Source organism: Lampetra fluviatilis, chromosome 7 (assembly GCF_964198595.1).
Source record: "Lampetra fluviatilis chromosome 7, kcLamFluv1.1, whole genome shotgun sequence".
Lineage (NCBI taxonomy): Eukaryota > Metazoa > Chordata > Hyperoartia > Petromyzontiformes > Petromyzontidae > Lampetra > Lampetra fluviatilis.
This window is the reverse complement of record NC_136281.1, coordinates 4663050-4690947: the sequence shown is the minus strand read 5'-3', so window position 1 is coordinate 4690947 and position 27898 is coordinate 4663050. Positions and strand designations below refer to the sequence as shown.

Genomic DNA, 27898 nt, shown 5'->3' with positions numbered 1-27898 from the left:
CGAGCGCTACCAGTGCTGCTGTTTGGACAAATCACCTGGTACTCCTTTTCAGGCTGAATCGACCTAAGGGAGGCCCAGAACCGGTTCAGATATTCGCCGCTGTTATTGGTCGTGAGCGTGAATTAAACTCGGGTGGTGAGTTGGGTGGCGCAGGGGTTAGCAGCTGACCCTGCCAGCTGCAAATGCGAACACGAACGTCATGTTTGTTTTACATGGCTGTGTTATTGTGCACACCAAGAGTTAATTTATGGCTTTTTCTTACCTCTGCTCGGTTTAAACATTTATTATGCTTTATTACGGCCACGCGCGGTCGTGTTTTACTGCACGAGCCATCGCTACGGTGCGGTGTATAGGAATAATAACAATAACCGTAAACATAAATTATTTAACTTGTTTTATGTAAAGCCGGCGTGACACGTGAACCCTTCACGGCGGAACATGCGACGCGGAATGGCCTCGTCTGACCCCGGAGGGAGGCACGCTCTCCTACGAGTTGCGTGGCGCCCCTGACAATCGGAGAGACCAGCGCGAAGTCTCTGACCCTAGCGCTGACCGTACGAGGCAGACCCTCGCTCCTCGCGAGCTCCAATCAAAAGTTTGGTAGTACATCTTCTTGGTTCTTTCGGTAAAGTCACGTAGAATGGAAATAATAAAATAATAAAAATAAAAATATATTTCTCACGACGTTTCGGCCACAACGCAAGCAGCCGTCCTCAGGTCCGAATGAGACTATGTCTCCTTCACAGACCTGCTCTCCACCTGAGGACGGCTGCTTGCGTTTTGGCCGAAACGTCGTGAGAATTATTTTATTATGTTTTATTTGAATTATTTTATTATTTCCATTCTACGTGACTTTACCGAAAGAACCAAGAAGATGAATCCCTGCAGTCACGAAAGCTTTAAATCGAAATTTGGTAGTACATGTTGTTTACGTCGTTTATTGTGAAAATTCGGTCACAGTTCCTATGACCTGCACTGTTTCATTGCTTTTATGCCTTTATTTTGGTGATTTTCGAAACGTTTTTTGGTTTGGCCATGTTTGTTTGTTGTAGTACAGAGTTAGACTGATGGCCTTAATCTAGGTTGTCTTGTGGTTGTTGTTGTTTGACTTGCATCCCACTGGGATTTTTGCACACATTGTTGGTGTACGGTGCTTTTTCTGCAATATTTTGCTGTCTTTTCTTGGATTTTCTGTTTGCATAGTCACTTTAAGATGTTTTCTTGTTCATGTTTTTGTTTTCTGTTTGTTGCGGTTGCACCCGATTTAAGAGCCGAATGGCTCACAGGGCTATACCTAATAAATGAAATGAACTTGAAAAAAAACTTGAAATCACCGCAATCGGACCACGCCTGTCCAGCACCCGCCCTCTATGTACACGTCTAGTATCTGTAGTATCTGTAACGGAACCTTTTGTCAATCCACTGCTGGATGAGGGCCTCCCCACGCCGTGCGGGTTGGTGGTCATCGGCGCGTGATTGTGAATGAAAACGTGGTAGGATTTAAGCGCGGCATTGAAATATACTGCACTGCCCACTACTGCCCCACCACATCGCCCCTGGCAGCGCTGTGCCGAGCTGTGTGCGGTCATCCATCCAAGCGATGTCCAAGCGATGTCCAAGATAAACCCAGAGATGTGACGAGTTCGGCGACTGGAGACACTGCCTTGAGCACACGCAACATCCACACGCACAAGGGTCGCGTCCGTGCCGCGTCTCCATGGACAGCCACAGAGACAAAGATGCCCACTTAAAGCCTCAAGAGGCTTTCATCTTCTTGGTTCTTTCGGTAAAGTCACGTAGAAGGGAAATAATAAAATGATAAAAATAAAACATAATAAAATAATTCTCACGACGTTTCGGCCACAACGCAAGCAGACGTCATTCAGACGCTGTCTTTCCGACGGCCCTGTTCTTCACCTGAGGACGGCTGCTTGCGTTGTGGCCGAAACGTCGTGAGAATTCTTTTATTATGTTGCATTTCTATTATTTTATTACTTCCCTTCTACGTGACTTTACCGAACAAACCAAAAATATGAAAGCCTTAAGAGGCTTTGGGGCAAGTTCTGTTTGCGAACACCTATGAAGGTCGGCGCGGTCCACGAGGGGGTGGATTGCCAGCACCACGCGCGGTCGCTTTTCTATCCTCAGCGCCGGTGTTTTCATACACACCGCGCAAGGTGCAGCGCTAATTTGAGGCCGAGTCGGAACCAGGGGAGGCCCGGGTCCGGTTCAGTTATTCGCCGGCGGTGTTGGCCGTGAACGCAACTTGAACCCGTGTGGGGCCGGGTCTCGAACGACCACGAGCAATTTGACGTTTCAAGCGGCGTGTCACTACCGCCGCCTTGCGGCTCCACGTGAAGCCGGCCACGTGCGTGTCCCGAGAGCAGTGGCCAACGATCTGCGTCTGCCCGTGGGACCTCTTCTAGGTCGACTCGGCCTTAAACGAGCGGTGCGTAGTAAACATCGCCACGAGCGAGATAAAGGCGACTGTTTGATTATTTGAATTGACTAAGGTCACCTTTTATTTATTCCATGAAGGAGCATTTTGCTTCCCCATGGGAGAATGGAGAAGCATACATTTTGTAAAAAAAATTATGATTGCTATTTAACATTTTGATTCTAATGATTCTACCAGGGCTTTTCATTCTGTGGAATGAATATATAATTGTTATAATTGTACTCTCCAATTTGCTTCGTTCTACTACAAAGTTTCAAGTATTTTTACAGTTAAAATTACTTTTAATATTTTATAATTATAAGATAATTTCCATATCATTCTGAACATCTGTAGTTTTAGTTAGACGTTGAATATTTTCAAGTGAATTTTATGCTAAATTTCAGCTTTCCAACGCCTCCTTTTTAATAAATGTTTTCTCCTACAACATCAGAGTGCAGCGCCACATTAAATATGCAATACAATAACAATAGTTTAAATCGATTTGAAGCATGTTTTATTTTTAAAATGGAAACATGGTTTTGGGGGGAGGGGGGGGCAGAGCTTTGTGACGTTGAATTAATTTTGTGACGCCATGTGACGAGGGGGGGAGGGGGGGGGGGTCAAGAATCGGCCAAAATCACGTGACGTCATTTATGGACGGCCCCATACTTCACAACGCTGACCGCTGCGGCTTCGTGAAGTTGGTGGGTGGGGGGCAGGGGGGGGGGTACAGGCACAGGACCGCTTCGGATTTCACTCGCCGCTGATGTTAGCCGTGCGCGACAATCTAATTCAGGCAAGCAGTGCGCTAACCACTGCGCCGCCGCTCCAATGATAAGGAACCGCCACAGCGACAACAAAGATAAAAACAAAAATCCCCCGTATAGCCGTAACAGCCTGTAGGGGCAAGTGCTGTTAGCGAGCACCTATGAAGGCCGGAATGATACACGAGGGGGTGGGTGGCCAGCACCACGCCCGACCGCCTTTGTCTCCCCAGTGGCGATGTTTACACACCGCACCAGGTACTAATTTGCGGCTGAGTCGACCTAGGGGGAGGCCTAGGACCGGTTCAGACAATCGTCACCGGTGTTGGCCGTGAGCGGGAATCGAACCCTGGTCGCCGGGTTCGTACCGCAGCGTAGCGCTAACCGCTGCACCACCGCTCCCCACAACAACAACCAAACAACAACCAAACAACAACAACCCAACCTGCAATTGCTGCGACACAACGGCGGGTGGCGGCAATTCTTCACCTCCGCATTCTCTGCCCTACGTCCCCGCGCCATCTTACAGCAAAGCGGCTCACAAATGTCAGAATGCATCCGCGTCGTCTGAATCCTCCCGTGAATCACGACACTCATCTGTGGCACCAACACCACCACCCCCCCAACTCTGAAGACGTCGATCCGTGCAGCAGCCTCGAGACACTGTTGGAGACTCTTCCTCGCGTTCTCCCCGTCCATTGCGAATCCCTTCACCGTTATTTTCTAATCTTTGCCTTCCACTTTTTTTTAGTTTTACCTTCCCTTGGGAAACAAAAGACGACTTTCGACGTCACCACTCGCGTGTCTGCGTCATGGACAGCGGTTTGTGCTGTTGTCCATGGATCACGATGCTGCACGGTTCACGCGCCGTGCAAATGCTGTGTGCGCGATGTTAATTGCTGCTGTGCGCCCATGCACCGTCGCTATGCGTGTGTGTGCGTGTTGGTGTGTGTGTGGGTATGTGTGGGTGTGTTGGTGTGTGTGCGCGTGTGTTGTGTGTGTTGGTGTGTGTGTGGGTATGTGTGGGTGTGTGTGTTGGTGTGCGTGTATGTGGGTGTGTGTGTGCTCATGACCGGCTCCGGTTTAACAGCAGAGGTCTCACTCCGAATCAGTCGAGCGGCATTATCTTTTCATCGGTTGCGTAACGCTGTGTGGAAGCTATACCTGGTCTATCGCTCCGCACGAAGCTTCAGGTCTTCTCGGCCACAGTTATTCCCTCCCTTCTCTACGCTTGCGAAACGTGGACCCCCTTAATGGAGCATATTCGCCGGTTAGAAACATTTAGGCTGGCCTGCCTCCGATCAATCCTGGGTTTAACCAGGCTGGATTGTGTGAGGAGCTCACAAATCCTCGAAAGATCTGGGCAAAGTCCCATCGGTGAGCTCCTCCGGCAGGCAAGGCTGCGTTGGCTGGGCCATGTAGCTCGCATGCCCAATCACCGCATGCCCAAACAGCTTTTGTTCGGCCGGATCGAGGGGGCTAAACGGGCGCGGCACGGGCTAGAGAAGAGATGGAGTGATGTGGTACAGGAGGATGTGGAGCTGAGTAGACTTGCCGATGACTGGTACCAGCGGTGTCAAGATCGGCCTCTGTGGAGGAGGCTCGTGAAGGACGCTACTGGGCAGTTGGAGGCAGTCGCCCTCGAACAACAACAGAGGGTGGAGGAGCGACGCTCACAACAACGAGCGGAGCGCCGGGTGGCTAAAGAACAGCAAGTTGGTACAGTAGGGGGCACAGGTGGTGCATCAGCCAGTCATCTCGGTCATTTCAGTCAGTCGACCCGTGGCACCTGGGTCTGCCCCTTGACCTCCTGCCAGCGGGCGTTCGACACTTCACGTGGCCTCAAGGTGCACATGGCCTGGCACAAGCGTCGTGGTGACGTCACCGCCACTTAGTTGCGAATGGCGGTTGTTGGTGTGTGTGTGTGTGGAGCGATGGCGTAGTGGTTAGCCCAGTCCGCCTACGGGACCGACCAGAGCCTCGTGCAAAGAGCACCCGGCCCTGCAATGGCTCTATGGGGGATTTCGCGACCAATATCCATAATAGAGGGGGGGGGGGGGGTTTGGGGGGGGGGGGGTTAGATTGTGTAAATATATAAATGTGTCGTTAAACCCGCCACCATCCGACACAACCAATTGGTAAGGTTTGTCACGTAAAAAAGACATGCCAATTCGTGATGAGTGCAGTACACCGGCGTGTTGGAGAGTAAACCCACAACATTTTACCATTCGAGTACGACGTTTCGCCAGTAATTACAACTAGCATCATCAGGCGACAGCCAGATGTTTGTTTTTAATTTGCGTGCACATGCACAGACGCATCCTCTGCTCTGTGCCGCTCTGGGGTTGCTGCGCGTGCCCTCGTCACGAGTCGCGTCTGCCGACTCGGTCGAGTTGGGGTCAAGGGTCGAGGTCACGTGCGAGCTGACGGACTCGGGGAGACGGGACAGTGCGAGGAGGAACGCTCAGGGGCCGTCCATAAATGACGTCACGCGATTTTGGACGATTTTTTACCCCCCCCCTCCCTCGTCACACGGCGTCACAAAAAGTCAGACCCCCCCCCCTCAAATATGACGTCACAAAGCTCTGCCCCCCCCCCCCCAAAAAAAAAGAAAACATGCTTCACATCGCTTTAAACTATTGTCATTGTAGTGCGTAGCTAATGTGGCGCTGCACTCTGATGTTGTAGGAGAAAACATTTATTAATTAAAAGTATATTTAATTAAGTAGAACGTGTTGTCTATATTAATTTAAAGTTGCGCATTTTGATGTGACGTCACATTTTTCAACCCCCCCCCCCCCCTCGTCACACATCGTCACAAATGTCTGACCCCCCCCCCCCACACCCAGGTGCGTGACGTCATTTATGGACGGCCCCTAGCTCGGCGAGACGGGACAGTGCGAGGAGGAACTCTCCGACACCGTGGCAATAGCCAGCGCGGACGCGACCCCAAGCGACGTTCACCCTCACTCATCCAGATTCAGGCTTCTACCCCCCCATCCCCCCCCCCACCCCCCCATCCCTCCCCCGGAGGGTTCTCACCCTCCTCACCCTCCTCACCCTCCTCACCCTCCTCACCCTGCTCACCCTCCTCACCCTCCTCACCCTGCTCACCCTCCTCACCCTCCTCACCCTCCTCACCCTGCTCACCCTGCTCACCCTCCTCACCCTCCTCACCCTGCTCACCCTCCTCACCCTCCTCACCCTGCTCACCCTCCTCACCCTCCTCACCCTCCTCACCCTGCTCACCCTCCTCCACCGCACGGCGGCTCCACTGGGACGTGAGAAAGGGACATCGAGCGGGTTTCACGCCGCTGCCAGTACGACAAGGCGACAACCGCGTGGCGGTGGATCGTGACGCGCACCGAGAGTCTGTGACGTATGGGGGGGAGGGGGCGGGGCCTGAGGAGGGGGGGGGGATCGAGTTCGTGGGCTGTAGTTGTTAATTGGCGTCATCACCATCGTCACAACATACCCAGTCCGATATTAACATAAATTAAAGTGGCATTAATTATCGTGATAATGTTATTGCATTTTTTTTTAGATTATCAATCATAAAAAGTGATCGATAATGATTATACTAATCATGAATCATCGATCGATGTGCTGTGCCCGTTTATGCTGCTGCGCGGACAGAGAGATGCGATGGGGGGGGGGGGGATTTAAGAGAGGTGCCCATTTGTTTCAACTACCACGCCGGGAGAATAGAATCTAATAAATAATAACAACGACGATGATGATGATGACAATCGTCATCGTGATTATTGCAACTCACGATGCGAAGCCTTCCCGAGCCTCGCCCATATTGTCAGAAATCAATTTCTCGCCGTATTTTGACAAACTATTCTCCGTTATTCGAGTGCAACGTTTAATTTGTTCCGCTGTGCGGCAGGTAAAACCGCGGTGTCTGGAAAAAACCCCATACGCAGACGAGTGCATGACGCTCGCATTCCTCACGAATGAGTCAACAGCTCAGAGACTTGTTCTGTAAGAACCCATCCGCCCACAGGGTCAGAGCACGGGTTCAGCCGTTGGTCGTGAGTCACGAGTTCAAGTCGCGGTCAGGGGCGACAAAAAAATAAAATGAACATCATCCATCATCATTATCATCGACAATCATCATTGCCACCACTCATCTCCGTCATAATCGTCCCGACGGGGTCAGACAAAATGAGTACCACGTGGTGAGGCTGTAGCACAGCTGTGCGATTATACAAACTCCTGGAAGGTGGAATTCCCACAGCGGATCCAGGACTGACCCATAGAGGGTGAACGCCACGTGCCAGCCCTTCGCTGTGAGGATTTGGGGGTTTGGGAAGTTTGGAATTCACAACATTGCACGGGTTTGTGTTGTAGCATTGGCACCAGATCGGAGGCTTTTTGTCTTCCAGGATCTCGAGGCGGCTTTTGGGGCATTTTGGTTTCTTTTAAGTGCTTTTTTTTTTAGAGGAAATGTTGCGGCAGTTTTTCAGGAATCATTAGCAAGCAGGCCTCTTCGTCATCTCTTTATACTTCTTTGAACGTACTGCTTTCCCCACCTGTTAAGTGTTTTGTATGGACATTCTCACTAAATATTAAGGTGCTATTGCTTCTAAAGAACTTGAATTCCCACAGACATTTGCATCACAGGCTCCGCGTTGTGCATCTGTGATAGCGCCAGAGTGCTCGTTTCACTCACAGGTCGGTCCACGCAGCTCTTTTCCTGCCTGATAGTGTTCCGAATACACCCTCCACCACCACCACCGCCACAGCCTAAATCATCACGACCACAACCACCCTGCATCACATTTTCCGCCACCATCTGTTTAGGTCTCGGGCTCCACATCCTAAACCAACACCACCACCACCACCACCGTGATCTCTACCGCCTGCATCTCCTTCTAAAAAACAAAGACAAAGATCCCCCGTATAGCCTTAACATATTTAGGGGCAAGTACTGTTAGCGAGTACCTATAAAGGCCGGCACGGCACACGAGGGGGTAGGTGGCCAACACCACGCCCGGCCGCCTTTGTCTACCCCGTGGCGATGTTTACACACCGCACCAGGTACTCATTTGAGGCTGAGTCGACCTAGGGGAGGCCCAGGACCGGTTCAAATAATCGTCACCGGTGTTGGGCCGTGGAGATGCATCTCCATCTAAACCACCAGCACCACCGACCTCCTCAGCCACCACCTGAATCACCACCAACTACTTAACTGCCATTTCCTCCACCACCACCACTTCTACCACCACCACCACGGCTGTGTGAGGCACAATAACGACTCGAGCCATGTGCCCAGAGCTAAGAGCTAACAGAAGTGAATTATGTCACAGGTTTCTCATTTTTAAATGTCAGCAGTCCTAGGCCGTAGCCATGGAGTCAACATTGGGGTGGACCACATTTTCCAGAGGGTGTGGGGGTCCCCCCCCCCCCGAAAAAAATCTAAATTTGAAAACAAATTTCCTGCCATTCCCTGCCTAAAATATTGTAAAAAATTCACTAACACACAGGATGGACTTTTTATTTATTTTTAACAATAATGTCTAATAGTGTATTGTATTACATTGCTCAGTTTTTTTCTTTTTTACCTTTTCTTGTTTCATTGTATGTAATGGCAGAGATTAGGGATTAATAAAGTACAACCATAACCACAATCATATAAACAGAAATCTATTTTATAGCAATATATTGGGGGGCATTTTGAGGCATATTTTAATATAATCATGGCCTTGCAGCAGTCACACGTTTAATTGCTATTGGTCATGTAAAATAAATGGTTCCACTCAGCAACAACACAAGAAAAACAAACTTAAATATGCATACAGGTGGTGTATGTACGACCGGCACATGAAATATTAAACAAATCTAACCCCGGGCTCTACGGACTTAGCGGCACCCATGTGGCATTGGAGACCGTGCCGGTTAACGCCATCCTTTACTTCATTACTCTTGAAGTCACAGTTTTAATAAACATTTACGAAATAAAAACACCTTCGATGAAAGTACGCGGCCGCGTTGTTTGATGCACCCCCCTCCCCCCACTTGCCCTCCACAATGGCACTTGCCGCTGCTATTGTCAAGGTTCGGCCCCACGGCCTCCCTTGATGATATTATACTCAACACGGGGCTGAACACAAACACGGGGTACGGCACCACGACGGGGGTACCCACGTCTGCTCGTCCCTGCGGCCCCATAACAGCCCGAGGGCCGTTTCAAAACGGAAAGGTCCAAGGCTCGGTGCCCGCGGCCTAATGAGGCTCTCGCTCAAGGCAAGGTCGCCCCGTCGTCAGCCTTGAGCTAATGAGCCTCCTGGTGCCGTCTGGCCAGGTGAAGGCCGCTCTCTGGCCAGTCGAATGCGTTTTTAATGTCGTGCCAAAATAAATGTTCTGAAATGTGTTTTCGTTTTTTTTTCTGTTTTCCTCCGTCCGGCTGTTGCGCGCGCATCGCATCGCCGGTGCAAACTTCGCGTCGACGTCTCGGCATTGTAAGCTCCTGTGGACCGCACGAGTCAAAATGTGTGCTGCGTTTCAAACCCGGGGGTAATCTCTGCCTGAGACGATTTGCGCTGCGGGGAATTATGTTTTGCCATTACTTTTCAATTCCTCAAGTGATAGATGCGGTAGTTGTTTTTGTTATAAAATTGTTTTTTTTTACGCGGGTTGCTTTTGGCATGCTTAGTGACCCAGATCGTCACTACCGTATTGCACTTGAGTTTATCCTGGTATCGTTTGAGTTCTCACGTGCACGAATGAACAAAATAAATTGGAAAACACCAACATCCTCCAAGTAATTATATGCTGTCTGCTTGTTTGTGGGCTCCTGGGATTTTGAGAAATCCCAATGGATACTAAGTGTATTGTTTATTTATGAAGTCATTATTAGAGACAGAAGCCAAGTGGAAGGGTGAGAGGGCGTTGCATGCTAACAGAGCACAGGCTCGTCTTTCAACAAGGGGGGGAATAACTGAGGAGTGGACGCAGAGGTTAAGGCACTGCGTTATGAACCAGATCGTAGGTTCGCTTCTCGGCCACAGCGAACATCAGTACTGAGTGACATCTGACCCGCTCCTGAGCCCCCACCCTTCAACCCGCCGTGACCAAACGGAGTGAAGTGTGGTCAGAAAAAAACCCCCATGCACTGACACGACGTGGGGAAGACCTTCATCCAGCAGTGTATTGACCAAGGGGGGCTGTAGAGAAGATCTGAAGCATGTCTCTCTTTTCGACTAAGAACAGAGGCACATTCACATCTCGCAGCAGTCTCCACCCGCACCCATTCTTCGTGAAACCGATGGCTGCAGTCATCTTGAGAGGGAAATGAAATCCATTTTAATTAGTGGAACATGAGTTTTACCGCACATCTGGGTGGAATAACTCATAATGACTCCCTGCAAGTCCTCCAACATTGTACTTCTGCCAAACCGTCGTAGCGCGCGTTATTCCACGCAGCACCACTCCGCGGGGGGAAAGGGGCGCCCCCTTCCCTCCAAGAAAATCATCCCGCAAAATGCACGGGGGGGGGGGGGGGTGACTGGTCCGAGCTGCCGACAAGATGCGCGCACCCACGTGCAGCACAGAGGGACGACGGTTGTGTCAGCCACATGGGCGAGAGACACGCGGAGAAGTGAAAACACGGCGGGCGGGCGGGCGGGCGGGGGGGGTGAAAGTGATGTCAGAATGCGCCGAGCCAAATGTGTTCAACCCGAGGTTCTGTAGGCGCGGCGAGGCGACGTTCACAGCTGCACACGAGGACGGCCTGACTCGACTCGTCTCGTCACTGGCTTCGGAGCTCCACCAAGCACCACCACCACCCCCCCATGACAAAAAGCCCCGACGTTTGCCACGAGGCCGAGGCTGGTTGGGGTCAGGATGACGACGTTCATTGCTTGCGTCACAGAGTCATCGTCGGTGACAGAAGTGCTGGCGCGTCGCGATCAGGGAGGAAGCCACCCGGCGCGCTGTTTGTTGCGGTTAATTGGGAACTGGTGACAGGCGGGGAAATGCGTCCTCCTTCGCTTGCGTCACCGAAATCGATGCGGACTTCCTTTTCTGACGCGCAGAGAAAATGATTAATGGGGCATTAACGAAATTACTCTGCGCCGTGGGAGGAGCGTTCGGGACCACACCGAGACGAGGACATCTGCTGCCCCGAGACGCCCTCGCCTCCAGGCCACGCGGAGGCAGCGCGAGAACCCGGCGGGGTGTTCCCGTAGAAGCCGCTGCTGATGGCTCACACAGAGTGCGCGCGCTGTGCAATGTGGTAAGTTAGCAAGGGCGGGGCGCTCGCTCCAAGCGCCCTTCCCGAGAGCGGTGGTGGAGGTGTGGTGGAGGTGGATTGGAGGTGGGGTGGAGGTGGGGTGCAGGTGTGGTGGAGGTGTGGTAGAGGTGGGGTGGAGGTGTGGTGGAGGTGTGATGGACGTGTGGTGGAGGTGAATTGGAGGTGTGGTGGAGGTGTGGTGGACGTGTGGTGGAGGTGTGGTGGACGTGTGGTGGAGGTGTGGTGGAGGTGTGGTGGACGTGTGGTGGAGGTGTGGTGGACGTGGATTGGAGGTGTGGTGGAGGTGTGGTGGAGGTGTGGTGGAGGTGAATTGGAGGTGTGGTGGAGGTGTGGTGGACGTGGATTGGAGGTGTGGTAGAGGTGGGGTGCAGGTGTGGTGGAGGTGTGGTAGAGGTGTGGTGGAGGTGTGGTGGACGTGGATTGGAGGTGTGATGGAGGTGTGGTGGAGGTGAATTGGAGGTGTGGTGGAGGTGAATTGGAGGTGTGGTGGAGGTGTGGTAGAGGTGGATTGGAGGTGTGGTGGAGGTACGGTGGAGGTGTGGTGGAGGTGGATTGGAGGTGTGGTGGAGGTGAATTGGAGATGTGGTGGAGGTGTGGTGGAGGTGGATTGGAGGTATGGTGGTGTGGTGGAGGTACGGTGGAGGTGTGGTGGAGGTGTGGTGGAGGTGGATTGGAGGTGTGGTGAAGGTGTGGTGGAGGTGGATTGGAGGTATGGTGGTGTGGTGGAGGTACGGTGGAGGTGTGGTGGAGGTGTGGTGGAGGTGGATTGGAGGTGTGGTGAAGGTGTGGTGGAGGTGGATTGGAGATGTGGTGGAGGTGTGGTGGAGGTGTGATGGAGGTGTGGTGGAGCCGGTTAATTGGTTCGTCTTCCGCAACAACATCAAGAACCGTCGTTTGCCACTAATTGTGCACGTTCAGGCCACGGCGAAGTGTGTGGGGTGGTGATGGGGGGGGGGGTGAACGATGCTGCTCTGTGGTTCCCCCCCTCCCCCCACTTACGGAGGCTTCTTTTTCGGGAATGTTTTGCTTCTAAATTGGGACCGTGACGCCGGCACCACGTGGACTACCACGCGTCTTTTTTTTCTTCCTTCGAATAAACCCGTCGGGATCAGACGTACAATTGTGGGTTAAATACACCCGGCAGTATTAACCAGGGTCGCCATGGCTAACCCGAACCTCTCTCTCTCTGCTACCACGCGCGCTCCTACCCGCTCGTCTATGCCATGGCCCCGCGCGCGTCCCAGGACCAGCCAGCGGTCTCAGACCGCTTTGCCAATCAACCGCTGGACGAGGGCCTCTACTCCCCACTCTATGGAGATCGTGGGGGTCATTTAAAAATTCTTCAGCGCGCTGGTCAGTGCGGTTTGCAGGCGGGGAGCATAGAAGTACGCAAAGTCCATCGCCTTCTTTGTTCGCTGCCCACAACGCTGTCCCCCGCAGCTCTGTATTAACCCGTGAGTTCATCATGCACGCGTGGTTCATGCAGATTTCATGCCTTTGTAATACGTATCTATTTGGCGTTTGCACGTCTTTAAACCTGTATTTATGCCAGAGAGGATTCAGTCGTTTTTTTATTACACGCTTTCTTTTAACTCACTCTGTCTGTTGTTGTTGTATCCTCTAATATTGTAACTCCATTTTAAACCACTTCCCAATGTGGTACCGACTGCAAACTCGGCATACTTATGTCATACTGATGACAATACTATATTCTATCATGAAAATATACATTTTGAAACATTCTTTTTAATATGTTTCAGCTTGAGTCTAATTGTCCACGTTCAACTGACGTTGGCTGTAATTGACCACGGCCCCTTACGTTATGGCAAGCTTCGGGGCCACTTCCTGGAGTCTCGGAGTTCTGCCATTACGAGTACATTTCATAAAAGCGTGTTTATTTTAAAAAAAAATATATTACTTATTTATAAATCAAACATTTTAACAGATGTGCAACGGCTCCGTGGTTCCACTTCCTCTCCGGCGGTCCGCAGACCACGGCACGGGAACCAGAGCTCGACACGCAGCTAAACCGTCAAGGGGCGCCGTGGTGGTGAGATGTCATCTCCATCGCCCAGTATGCAGGAGGGCGAGGGTTCGATCCCCGACCCCGACCCCGACGCCTGCTGTATTTTTGGCGTTTCCGTGTCTCTCTTTCCACGGTCGTGCAGATGCATCTCCGGGTCCTCCGGGGTCTTCCCTCCACATTTAAAAACTTGCGCTCAGAGTATTTGGCTGCTTTACATTTCCGCACGATGAGCCCGCTTAGTGTGGTAAAATAAAAAAAAAACTTAGTTTATTTCAAGTGCCTCGCTTCATTCAGTCATTCGCTCGAAACGACGCGGTTAAGAGGACAAATAAATCGATCCCGCGAGTGCGAGCAGCAACCGCGTGCAGAGCAATTCTTCAACAACGACTGTATGGTCGAGTGGAAGCTGAGTGGAGGCTGTGTGGTGGTGGAGTGGAAGTTGTGTGGTGGATCCTCAAGTCCCAGAGCTCTTGTGCCCGAGGCGGGATGGCTAAGGGCGCGGAGATGCGACCAGACCACACGGAAAAGCCCATCACATCACTCGCCTTCATCATGATCATCCCAATCATCGATCACCACCGACAACCGCAAACACACTTTACTGTATAACAATGTTTATTATTATGCAAATCCAAAAATTGGACCATCTTCTGGCAATGTTAAAACGGTGAAATCATTACACGTTTTATACTACGTTCGAATACAGTAATTAACGGAAACAAAACGAAAAATCACCAATGTTCGTAGGCAAATTAAAAATGAAAATGAAATGTGACACAACTTGCGAACCAGTTGACAGTGACAAGGTCAGAGACGTGCGACCCCTCCACCACCAGGCGCTGGGACCCGGCCCCCGGAGCTCCAGGGATGACACGAGACTCGTCGCGCAAATGTCATCGTACGCTCGGCTCCTCGGACGAAACAGAATGTTGCAGACGGACCTCACTAAAACAAAAAAACACTTCTCTTACGCGCAGACGCCATGTGTGGAAAGAAAAAAAACCCAACCCAACCTAACACCAAGTACAAAATATACAGCATATAGGAACCTGCTGAATAGTGCATATGAACGACCACCACACGTCTTGCACAAGGCCAAACAATGGCCACCCACACGTCACTAAATGCACAAACAAGTCAGCCCGATTCCGAATCTACTGCTGCTTTAATTAGTCTCCCCATGTGCGGGCGCGCGCGCGTGCCCATGGGCTGCTATTGCACGAATATAAGACAATAATTAAGGAGAATGGTGGATGAGCTTCACGCGTGCCCCCTGGCACGCTGTGGTTTGATGTTACAACCGGGAGCTGGTAATTCAAGTTGAACAGATTTCTTCATTACAACAAACAACAACAACAAAAACATTCTGTATCTATATAGTATGTAATAAAGAATAAAATTACCTTTTTTTTTAGTTTAAAAACAATTGTTTCGCAATACGCTTTTAAATTAAAGAGCCAAGTCGTCGCCTCGGGTGGGTCCGCAGCGGCCGCGCAGTGCGGCGCCAAACACCCAGCGGCAGAGTCGGGCGGCGGGCATCTCGCGCGGTCACTGGGCCCGTGACATCACTGGGCCCGCGAGCACGTGATCACTGGGCCCGTGACATCACTGGGCCCGCGCTCGGGCGATCACTGGGCCAGTGATCGGGCGGTCGTAGCGACCGTGAGATCACTGGGCCCGCGAGCACGTGATCACTGGGCCCGTGACATCACTGGGCCCGCGAGCACGTGATCACTGGGCCCGTGACATCACTGGGCCCGCGCTCGGGCGATCACTGGGCCAGTGATCGGGCGGTCGTAGCGACCGTGAGATCACTGGGCCCGCGAGCACGTGATCACTGGGCCCGTGACATCACTGGGCCCGCGAGCACGTGATCACTGGGCCCGTGACATCACTGGGCCCGCGAGCACGTGATCACTGGGCCAGTGATCGGGCGGTCGTAGCGACCGTGAGATCACTGGGCCCGTGACATCACTGGGCCCGCGAGCACGTGATCACTGGGCCAGCGATCGGGCGGTCGTAGCGACCGTGAGATCACTGGGCCCGTGACATCACTGGGCCCGCGAGCACGTGATCACTGGGCCAGCGATCGGGCGGTCGTAGCGACTGTGATATCACTCCGCCCACGGTCGCTGCGTCCGCGATCGCAGAGGCAGCAATCCGGTCGCGAGTCAGAGCCACGCGGAGCGCCTCCCCCGATGGCAGTGTGGCTTCGCCGCAACGGGCGGACCCAGCTCAAGGCAACTCTGTTTCAAGCTGACGTTAAAAAGCATTCTGTCAGAGATTGTTGTTGTTATTATGGGAGGTTATTGAAGTTGGTGGTTTTTTATTATTATTCTGCATTCTGGAGTTAAACGATACATGCCATTTGGTTTAAAAGGAACCGTACAATAAAATTGAACACTGGTTAACCGATTCCCACGATGTTTAACTTCAACGGTATATGTATACAGTATATATATAAAAACACTACAAAGGAAATCTCCGTTTGAGAACAAGCACAGCACAAACCAGCACTTCTCCAGAAAGAAAGCCATCCGGGGACTTGCCGTTACGGGAACACACCAATCAGCACGTGTTGCTCTTTTGGTTCTAGTTAATCATAGTTCTGATTGTAATGCCAAAAAGGTAAAAATTAAAAAATAAATCGATTGTCCCACTCTCGATCAATCAAACCCACGCGTCTCCACCGTGCGCCCAGAGCGCCCAGATCTCCGCACCCCACCCAAAGACTTGCACGAATTCCACCGGGGGGGGGGGTGGGGGGGGGACTGCTCGCCGGACGCCGTGCTCCGGCACACGCTCCGGCACACGCTCGGCCCGCAGCGCCAAGCCACACTATCTAATGCAGCAGTTTCACTGGCACGACGCCATCACCATTCAAGTCCTCGCTGGCCCGCAGGCTACGGAAACAAAGGCAAGAATAAAGTCCTTGTTGGGCCATCAGCCTTCCCGAGGCTATGGCCATTTGAACTCACCACTTATTTATTTTTTGTCGTTATTAATATATATCTTTTTTAACTGGGGGGGGGGGGGGTTCCACCAGAGAACATGGGAATTCAGAGGCACAATTTGTTTGTCTGTTAGGCAAGCGTCGGAATTGTGTGCTTCAGGCCTCCGAAGGACTCGACTTCAATAACACACCCACCGTGCCTACGATTAAGGCATAATCTCGATATTCTCATCCACAGCGGCGCACCGCGCTCAAAAATAAATACGAGTGCATTTAACACAAAAACGTGCGAATGGGACGATTCAACGCGGGTGCATGAAGGCTCCTTACAGCCTCTTCATGCACACATGCCTGAGTCTAGATTACGGGCTTAAAATAGAGCAGATATGGACATCAAATGAGACAGCAGAAATCACACGTTGGCAACACTTTGCGTGTCGCCAATTTAAAATACTGTACAGTTAAATCTCCTCAGGAATTGAGCAAATTACTTCAAATCGTTTTCGCATCACACACTATTGCCCGAGCCACATTCAGGCCCCGGGAAAAACCACTTCATGTACGTAACACAGCTAACTCTAAGCACGATACCCTGATAGTGAATTCAGATCGACGCAAGAGACCAAATGCCAAACACTGTACACCTCTGCAAGCTGGGGATAATACGGGCCTGTTGTGTCCACGCATTTGCCAAGACGGTCCCTTCGCGAGACGGCGAATACGAGTTGGCAGTCTCATGGACGCATCGCAGGGGTGGGTGCTGCCGAAAGTCACGAGCCCCCATCGGATCTGTGCCGTACGTTCGGGAATAAAAGCGGCGTCGTGGAGCCTCGGACTATTCGTGAAACTCCTCCATTTCCAAGCGGCCTCACGTCCCAGCGACAGCAGCAGCAGCAGCAACATCGGCAGCGGTAGCTACTACAGTAGAGACAGGTGGTGACGTCCAGTCATGACAGGAATTCATCCTCACGCCCAACGGAACAAGGCTCCGTCGCGGCCTACAGAGTGCGGAAACGTACGCGACGAAAACGCAAGCCGCCTGGTCCCCATGGCGCTCAGTCTCGAAGGTGCGGCGTCTTCATTTCTTGTCGATGGCGTTGAAGAACCACTCGGTGAACTTGCGCAGCTGCGTGGCCGCCGTCTGCGACTCCTGCTGCAGGCGCACGTTGTCCTCCCTCAGGTCCTCCAGCTCGGCCTGCAGCGCCGCCTTGTCCGTCTTCTCCTACGGAACACGCCGGCGACGGCCGGCGGCGCACGTGTCGGGTGAAAACACGGAGAGCGTCGCGCGTTGTGGGGGGGCCCCCCCCCGCCCCCCGAACCGCTCACAGCTCACGAGAACCGACGGGCGGGGAGGTGACCGAGCAAGGCGACGAGAGGATTTCCGCGCGTCTACGGGAATGAAACATTCATCCAGACCGAGACGCCGAGAAAGACCCGGCTGGACTATGCAGAGACTTTTTTCTTTCATTGCCCCACATTTGTGCATCACATTCAAGCGTGGGGGTTATAAGTCACTGTGTGGAAAAATAAATCAGCGCGACTGTGTTTACTTTTAATACGTTCTTCTCGTTACACAACCTCTCTCTCTCTCATGTGTTCGGTATTCAACAAAGACCCTCCCCGTCTAGCCTGAACACACTTCAGGGGCAAGTGCTGTTGGTGAGCACCTCTATAAAGGCCGGCAAAGCACACGAGAGGGTGGTGTGGCCAGCACCACACCCGGCCGACTTTGTTTACTCGTTTGAGGTTGAGTCGACCTAGGGGAGGCTCAGGACCGGTTCAGGTAATCGTTACTGGTGTTGGACTTTCCTCTTCCCCTCCACTGCTGTGTTACAAATGTTTCAGTGCCTGATGTTTTGCTTGAATCACAAGTGTTTTGTTTACGATATTTAACATTCGATAGTTTTTTTTCCCCTTGCACAATTTGCTTTTAATCCACACTGTTGCTTGAGTAACCCAGGTCTCCCTTAAAAGTGAGGCTTGGTGTCTCAGTAGGCTCTCACCGGGTTCAAAATCAAAGTGTCCTATCTGCCTGTCCCCATCGCTCACTTGGTATTGGACGCCCGTTCCTGCACAGTGTCGTGGGACTCGACAAATTTAACCCCGGCTAGCGTCGCGTCAGTGTCGCGCAAACAGGTGCCAACATTCTCTGACAAACCTTCTGGAGGTCTTCCTGAAGCTGCTTTAAGATGCTCTCCAGCTGCCCGACTTTAACGGTGAGAGATTTAGGAGAGTCATCCCTGAAAAAAATAAAAATAACGATGCGTTTGCGACGATCCCATTAATCACCACGCACTGCTCGGCCCTGGGCCGTGGCCTTGTACAATGCCCTGGGCATAACGCGCGCACAATTACCACGTGTTTGTGCATCTGACAGCACCGCACACGGCCTGCGAATGCGATTAAAACTGCATGAATCTGCGAAATGTAATTACGCTGTGGCAGTAATCGGAGCTAATTTTATTTCAGGTAGTTCTACGCGACCTTGCTACGCCTGGTTTTGAATAATGACCGTGTGTAATGACGCAGGAAAGAGAATAAAATGTTGCATTAAACCCGAGAACACATTTACGTAATTTTGTCGAGTGGCGTTACGTCCGAAGGCAATGCCGCGGCTTCGGATTTTAAAAGGAGAGCGTGCCGAGCAGAACTGGAGCCTAAAAAACATTTTTAATCAAAGTGCTGTGGAATCTAATGGGATACACGGCATAGCAATGCTTATTTATATATATTGCTTTCTTCCCGTTAGCTCCCTCTTTTCCACGAACCTCGTCTGAAGATTATTCTTTGGTTCTTTCGGTAAAGTCACGTATAAAGATACTTTACTACGCGTCTTCTTCGTACTCATTGACATGTAATTTTTTCTCTAACCCCCTCCCTCTCGCTGCCTCCGCCCCCCTCTGTCTATTTAAGGCCACCCCACAGAGACGATCACCCCTCTCTGTACCTGTGTTGCCCGCTCTGTGTATCTTGGTGATATCTGTCTGCTTATATGTCTGTCTATAGTTTTCTGGTTAGATTTTATGTTGCTATTTCATTATACCTGATGATGATTGCTTGTGTTGCAATCGAAACGTCGTATGCTATTATTTAATGTATTATTTTATCTTTAAACGTGACTTTACCGAAAGAACCAAAGAATAATTCCTGCAGTCACGAAAGCTCCAAAATTAAGATCGTCTGAAGATGTGTACAATAAACAGACCATTTCAGTCCGAATGTACTTTCAACCTGGGACGACTATTTTTTGTGAGATTCTGGGCCACTCTGAAAAAGGGTTAAAATGTCAAGAACCCCTCAGCGTCACGTCCTTCAAATGAAACTTAAAACTCAAGGCGTCTGCCAAACATCAGGGGCGCACTACAGAGCCTGAATCGTAACATCGGCGAATGTTTATTCCTCCCCCCCCAACCCCGATTATGGCCACCACCAATGTTTCTCACGTTGCCGCGTTACATTTTTTTTTGTTTCACCCCCACCACGGCGCTCATCTCACAGACCACACTGGAGAAGCTGGACGCGAAGAGTCATGAATAAGCACCGCCCACCGGTTTATCGGTAGTTAGCCAACAGACGCCACCCCCTCCTGAGTAGAAGTTCCACAGGTCCGTAGGATTTAAGTACTTCCTGCCTCCACTGCCCCGACCGAAGCTTCCACCCCTCGTCCCCACAGATCGTAAAACAAACCGGAGGGGCTGACAGCTCCTGTGCGGTGTGGCCTTCAGCGAGGAGGGGGGGGGGTGGGGGGGCTGGCAGATGGTTTAGCACCGTGCGGAGATGGTTGACTATAACACAAGTGGAACAGTTTGAAGGGGAACTGCTCGCATGCCTCAATAGCCTCCACGGAAGCGAGTCTCTCGTGGGATTCTCATCGCTTTCATTTACGTTTGAAGGATGGCTCTTTTAGAGTCGCACTCTATGGAAAAAGTTTGTGTTGAAAATGGGAAACGTCCCCTTTAAAATGACCGAGAGCCTCTATTCATCTGAGTTACGCCACTGCGCCGACAAGTTAATTCAAACGACAAACTTCCCATTCCCTGTGTCTGCGAGTTCAACGGCTCATTCTAAAAGCACATTTAATCGAATCCTATTCGAGAGCCACCCAGTCTTTAGCCCCCTAACCATAGAACTCATCCGTCATAAGCGGGCCGGTTTAAAACGCAATTCCTTGCAAGTTTAGTGGAAAGATGTTTTTGCGTTGTAAAATAAGTCTCGTTTTCCAATACTGCCCAGCAGAAAAGGCATTGCCGAGGCAGCAGTGAAGGCCTCTGCTATAGCAAAGTTCCTGCAGGTGGGGTCCTCGTCACGTCCACAGTAAAAGCCGCCTCGACCCCGACCCTTTACAGAGCAGCCAGGCAGGGGAATTTAAGGTCACCAGACCCCAGGTCGCGACCTCTGTTCGTTAATTTTAATTAAAATATGCATCGAGACCAAAATACCACCGCAAGTAAACGGCTTCCCTGTGCGTGCATTGTCCACACGCGTGCGCACACGCACGCACGCACACGCACGCACGCACACACTCACACGCGAGCGCTAATGTAATGCAGCACCTAAAATGGTGTTAGCGGACGAGACAACGTGTAAATGTTCGCCAGCGATAGTGCAAAGTGAGGATAGCCTTAGGAATAGAAGTTGACGACAGTGATGTGCAAACACTAAAATGCAAAGCAGGGTGTCGACACATGCGATTGCAATTATTTGGGTAATGGTAGAAATGCGATGAAGATAATCGCACATAAATTACTTCACGGAAGACGATGCATGAACAGCTACGCGCCGCACCGGACGCGTTTTAAGCGTGGCTGAGATTTCAACGGAAGGTCCTGGGTCACGTGACGCTCAACAAGTCGGTGACTCAGCAGCCCCGTGACTGAGCGACACAACTCTGAATTTCCAGTGCTTTAAATGGACGGACGCATGGACGCACGGGCAAGACGTTGGGACAGACGGACAGACAAATGGACGGACGGGTGGACTGGACGGACGAATTGACGGGACTGAGCCACGGGACTGCTCACCCCACGAGCGACGCCGAGGGAAGGTGGACGTCTGCCTGGTCGCCCTCCGCCAGCTCGGCGATGCAGCCCATGTCGTCCACATCGAGCATCCCCCCCAGCACGCTCGTCACCCGCTGGTCTGCAGAGCGGGCAAGGAGAACGGGCGGGTGGGGGGGGTCAAACGTGGGCAATCGACGACACCGAGAAGAAGCCACACACCGTTCACCTAAGCACTCGTGTGGTGCACCCCGGCTAGTGGGGACGGAAGACGACCCAGGTGCTAGATGGGAATGGGGAATCCAATTCCACCCAGCTGACCGGCTAAACAGGATTTTTCCGGAGGAGCGGAATGTCGGCTTAAAGCGTGGCCGATGGGATCATTCGCGCTCGGTCGCTTGCGCAACTCTTGACCTTTCAACTAAACCTCTCACAGCAAAATTAACCCCCCCCCCCCGTGGCATCACCGCCACCGGTTCACACGGCGCGCGGGTATTGACCGGCCGTGCAGGGGGGAGGAATGCCGCGCCTCTCCGTGCCGCGGAGAAGACGCGCACAATGGGAAGCATTGTAGCCCTGCTTAGCATCCACCCCCCCCCCTGCCGCCACCGCCCCTTCCTCGTACGCCTAAACCCCCCACTCCCTGCATTCATCGAACATGACAGTTCTTAGGCAGCATGCAATTTTAATGTATTAACCAGAGAGAGAGAGAGAGAGAAATCGCGGTGAAAATGAAAATAAGACTTGGGCAATTAATCAAACAGCGAGTTACTGACTGGCAGAATGTCTTCAAGATGTACATTTAATAAACAGCTGCTGCAATAATAAGCTTTCCTGTGACGAGCACTGACAAACGCATTTAATTGCCCAAATCCTTATTTACATTTGCACTTTTTTTTCTTCTTCCAGTGCACAGCAAACACACGGGTTGTTTAGGCGAGCGGAGAATGTGAGAGGGCCATGGGGTTGATGACCGGAGTTCGTTATCGACGAGCGAGCCGATGGCCCGTTGCCGTAGGTGTTGTCGTTAGATTGGTCTTAAGTTGGGTCCGTGACATTCACATTCATCTAAAATGCAAGTCGTAAAAAAACTGACGATTCGAAGATATTGCGAGTCGCGAAACCCGATTTTCTTTTTTTAATACACAGACGACGGGCAAGACGCGAGACCGTAATAAAACCGTAGGCAAGGGAACGCGAAACAAATGTTATTGCGGTTGTGCGCGAAGTCGTCTCACGTTCCACAACCCAGGCCGAGAAGAGTGAGTCACGCAATCGGAGAAACACAAGATACAAACGTCCGCCGCTCACAAGGTCCCCCACCCCCCACCACCACCCTCCTGAGAGTTTGAGAGTTCACAGAATTTCAAGGGCGATTCAAAACACAGAAAGAGGGGGAGGGAGGAAAAACGAACTACCAACAGCACAGCACAGCAGGCTACGGGCAACGCAAGTACGTGACACGTCAGCCACAGAAGGCTCCGGAGAGCGAGAGAGAAAAAATAGCTCAAAGTATTTCAAACAGAAAAGCACTTCAGATGAGATCGGCATCTGTCATTGTGCGAGGGAATTGGGGGTCGACGGGTCACCTATCTCACTGCTCGCGCTGCCACCGCTGGAGGAGACGCTCATCACGTCTATGCCTACGGGGGACACACGCAGCGCGCGGGCGCCGTAGTCGGGAGGGGGTAAAAAAAAGGCAGAGGCCGCGACACGGTGGCAGCCACGGCAACCGCGACGGCAACGGCAGGTCAGCACGAGCACGATCGGAATTACCTACGCCGGGGGGGGGCGGCTTCCCAAACCCCCAATCTTTGCAACTCCAAGTGGAACGCCTTCTTCCACATCTACCAATTTTACCTACTTTTTAAATACCGATTAAGTTGTAGGACACTCCACATGCCTGACGATTGCTAAAAACACGTCCCACGTGAAGTAAACAACGGCGAATCAAATTCACCGCCACTCGCGCGATCACATTGGGCCTCTTTAGTGGCCATCGGTCAACGTTTAAGAGTGAGCGACTTTATTTTAATATGAACGGCGTTACATTAGTTAAAACGGAAGGTGTCCCGTGATGGCTCGCGAGGATTGGCGTTTGGGAAGTGCTGCCCGATGTCTACACCGCACGACAGAGGGGTTAAGAATGTGTCGAGTGGCACTAGGGTCGTGTGCATTGGCCAGGACTGCCCAGACCATCACCTCCACACTTTGTGGTCACATGGTCACCTCAATAAATGTGTTTTTCCCAACATAAGGAGCGACCTGCCCTCGGTTCCTTTACCCCGGAACATCGGCTGGGCAATGCCGCTCTGCGCCAGCGCAGGATTACCGGAGGACTGCTTGCTCGCCGAGAGCCGTCTCGTGCAGCCTTGAAGGTGCAGACTCTTTAGTGGGGGGGGCGGCGGGGGTTGATGACCCGCACGGTGACTCGCGCACACAGGCACGCACCGGATCAATCGTCCTTCAAGGCGTCCTTGCCTCGTGCAGATGCGTAATCGATATTCCCCCCCTCGTGTGACACTTCATGCTGCTCTTTTGTTTCATTCCCAATCCGCAGAACTGCAGGGGTCACACACCTGCAACACTCCGTTCCGCTCGGCGTGCATCCGACGCGCTCCGCACCGACACCGCGAACCCCACACACACACACCCCCCCCCACACGCCACCACACCAAACCCACGCGCCTTCACGATGAACCCCGGGTTCCGGGCTACGCTAGCTGGGCGAGTAATTACGCGGCGCTTAACGAGGACACCTCGCTTAGCGGCACGGCACGGCACGGCACGGCGGTAATGAGAACGGACGAGCGCGCGGCCGTCACCCATGGGTCATGCATTTTATCCACTCGCTCGGAGAGCCATGCCAAGGGTCAGCTCGTGACCAATTAGCAGCACGGACAAAAAAAAAACACCACACCAGCGGCAATTACCTTCCACGAAGAGAGTGTAAGAGAGTTCTACGAAGGAAAAAAAATCACAAGTGAGACGTTTCTCGTTTTTGACGGCCCCATTGGCGGCGGCGGAGCGAGTGCAACTCTAATGAGCTGGCACCGCCACCGCCGCTTGCACCGGGCGCCAACGGGTCCCGTGCGGGAACTCGCTCGCTCGCGCGCTCCAGAAATGTCAGCCAATCGGTTTCATCTCCCGATACTTAGAAACTTCGCCGCGCACCGCTGCGACTCGCCGTTCAAATGAAGAAACAAATTGAACGGGGCCGGGGATTTTTTCAGAGCAAGCAACACGTCTCCGGCAAAATAGGTCCCGTAGCAGTTTATTTTAATTTCAGGTGTGCTTTGAATTCTTGAGTGCTGTCCAAAATCACTTCGCCTCTGCGGTGTACTAACGAACCTTGACGTGGATGCAACTTGCGAAACTTCTTACGCGTTCGATATACGCGGTGCCGTGCTCTGCAGCATGCGTGTACAGTGCCAAAATGGTGAAACTGCTAATGAAGTAACAAAATATACCCTGCGAGTGTGCGCATGTGAAATACATTAAATGTGCGCGTGCACACAAGGACTGCAGATATTTTTAGCGTCTCTTGAGACTCGAAAGAGCGTTGGAATGCTGTCGGCAATGAATGTCATCCGTCCGCATAGGCGGCCCCGAGCCAATAGTATATATTCCACATTCCTATGACAGGGGCTATTCTGAATATTTATAAAACACGGTAAGCGTGGGCGAGCGGAAGCTGTGGCGCAGTGGTGATCGCTTTGCGATATTAATCTGGCGGCGAGCGATATCCGAATCGCTCCTGGGCCTCCCGCCTCTTCACAAACCCACACTGACCGACGAGGTGAAGTATGGTTGAACAACCGGGATGGAGTGGGGAGGCCTTCTTCCAGAGGTGGACGGATCAATGGCTGTGAACTATTATTTTTATCATACGGACGAAAGACGCTGTAAACTATTGCTTTTTGCTGCATTCGATCGCACGTATGAAGTATATGAGATGCACACAGCTGGCCGGGGCGTCTGGACGCCGCCGCCATACCGGACGTCTCGAACGTGTCCCCCCTCCCCCCACCCCCAAACGAAGTCGTGGCCGCGTGCGGGCAGCGAGAACGAGCCCGCCACGGGCGGTGCTCACCTTCGAAGGCGCGCGCCGCGTCCACCAGCGTCGCCCACTCGAGGCCCGCGGCCGCGTCGGGCAGCGGCAGCAGCTCCTCCACGTCGCGCACGGCTAGACGTGGCAGCGACTCCTCCGAGCCCGATGAGTCCACTGCGGCGGCACGCGGGCGGGCACGCGGGGATTACCGTCGGCGACGGGGCGAGGTGCGGCGCGTATTGACGGCGAGCGGCGCAGGTCGGCACGTGGTCACGCGGCGTGTGGCACGGCGCACGATGGCATGTGGCGCGTGGTGCACAGCATGGTACATAGGACAAAGTTCCCCCGGGTAGCCTTAACAGAATGCTGGAGCAAGTGCTATTAGCAAGGCACCTATGAAGGCCGGGATGGCAAAGGAGGGGGTGGGTGGCCAGCACCACGCCCGGTCCACCTTTGTCTCCCCAGTGGCGATGTTTACACACCGCACCAGGTACACATTTTAGGCTGAATCGACCTAGGGGAGGCCCAGGACCATTTCAGATAATCGCTGTCGCTAGTAGTGGCCGCGAGTTAGAATCGAACTCGGGTCCCCGGGTTCGCAGCGGCACAAGGCGAGGCATTGCACGGCACAAGACACAAGTCGCCCAGCGCGCGGTTCACATTGCGTGGCAAGCGGCACCACAGCACGGAGCGCGGCACGCGGCGTAACGGGTACGAGCCGCGGGGGGCGGCATCCGTACCGGAGAGGCCCGACATGCGGCAAGCGGGCAGCACGGCGTGGGAGGGCGGCTGCGCGTGGCCGGCGGGGAACCCCGGCGGCAGGAGGTAGTCGCCCGCGGGCGCCGCTTGCTCGAGGAGCGAGTCGCGCGCGCCGCCCACGCAGCCGTCACGCCGGCACAAGCTCTCGTCCGAGTGCGTCCGCTGCAGCCGCCTGCGGGCCAGCGCCGGGGTCTGCTCCAGCGACAGCTGCATGCGCAGCAGGAGGGAGTGGGGGTGGGTGGCGGGGTACAGCGGTGGGGGGGGGGGGGAGTTAGGGGAAGGCGCGGAAGCAAACCGATGTCGGTCAGGCGTCGCGTCTCGACGAATGCCGCTCTGGCGCGCCTCGATGCGATGCGGCCGCATTCCACACGTTCTGTGCCTCTGGGTCAAAGTGTCGCGTGCATCCGCACGTTGAACTTCTTCAGCGCCGCACGTAACCAACCGTGCTAATCGGGGGTGTGGGGGAAGGACAATGTGCTGCTGCCGCTGGCGCTGCCTGCTGGTACTCGGCAAAGATTCTTCGGTTCATCAGACTGAAATCGCTAATTGCGGTCATGATATGCGCGCATCCAATCGTGTGCGCGAGAATTGATTAGTTAGAGGTGGGCAGAGATGACGTGCAAATGTTATTTTTAGGCTGCCGATTTAATGAGATGGAACGTGAGACAGACGATGGAAATGAGAAGGACGGTGAAGGTGAGAGAGTACAAATGAGACAAGGAAAGAATCGATTCGCGAATCTCAACGGTGACCCACATCTCGTAACCATTCATCATATCTCAGGAGCGGTTGAATTGTGCCCAATTTGCGAATAGAGGCTGCAGGGAGATTCCTCCAGTGTCTGCGGAATCCAACAGGGCAAGGGAATCGAGCCTGGAGATCCAGTGTGTGTGAGCGTGCGTCTACGTATGTTGAACTTCTTCCACACCTTACATAACCAACCGTGCTAATCAGGTGTGTGTGTGTGTATTGGGGAGTGGTGGAGCAGCGGTTAGCGCGCTGTGCTACGAACCAGGCGACCCGAGTTCGATTCCTGTTCACGACCAACACCAGTGAACGATTATCTGAACTGATCCTGGGCCTCCCCTAGGTCAACTCAGCCTCAACTCGGGAGACAAATGTGGCTGGTGGTCGTCCTGGCCAGCCACCCCCTCTCGTGTGCCGTTCCGGTCTGCATTAGGTGCTCGCCAACAGCACTTGGCCCCAACAGTCTGTTACAGGCTATACGGGGCCTCTTTGTTTGTATGTGTGTGTGCTGCGTCGCCACTCCAGACTCTTCAATATTGGCTCAAGGGCACGGCATTATGTTATCCCTTTCTTCCTTGAGCCACATTAGCCGCGTGGTAATGGACACAAGTAAACACTGCCGAGTGGCTCCGAGGACGAATTGAGCTCCGTGCGTTTTCTCCGCGGTGTTAATTTGAACAAATGATGACCAGGCTCCAAGAAAGCGGCTTGGAAATGTTTGCGCTGCAGAGTCTAGGAAAACATCGATCCATTAAAACCTCCGAATGTGTTTTTTTGTGTTTCCCTATTGCGGAAACGCAGTGACTGCTTACACGCAGTCACTGCCAACACGCAGTCATTATGAACATACAATCACTACGAACACAACATCTCCGATTAGCACGGCTGGCTACGTACGGTGCAA

At 52.7% G+C, this 27898-nt stretch overlaps 1 protein-coding gene across 3 annotated transcripts in view; it reads right to left on the bottom strand.

Moving 5' to 3' along the window:
• Positions 1-14084: 14084 nt before the first annotated feature.
• The window catches only part of LOC144933456 (signal-induced proliferation-associated 1-like protein 2), a 106466-nt gene continuing 92652 nt past the window's right edge, over positions 14085-27898 (bottom strand). For 2 of the 3 annotated variants that reach the window (XM_078858218.1, XM_078858219.1), the window contains exons 18-22: positions 26229-26454; positions 25531-25662; positions 21462-21579; positions 18599-18680; positions 14085-17662 (exon numbers count right to left, since the gene is read on the bottom strand). In XM_078858218.1, coding sequence (XP_078714344.1) covers positions 17519-17662; positions 18599-18680; positions 21462-21579; positions 25531-25662; positions 26229-26454 — 702 coding nt within the window. In that variant the 3' untranslated portion in view covers positions 14085-17518. The remainder of the gene's footprint in view (positions 17663-18598; positions 18681-21461; positions 21580-25530; positions 25663-26228; positions 26455-27898) is intronic. The other variant, XM_078858220.1, reaches the window with a different exon arrangement.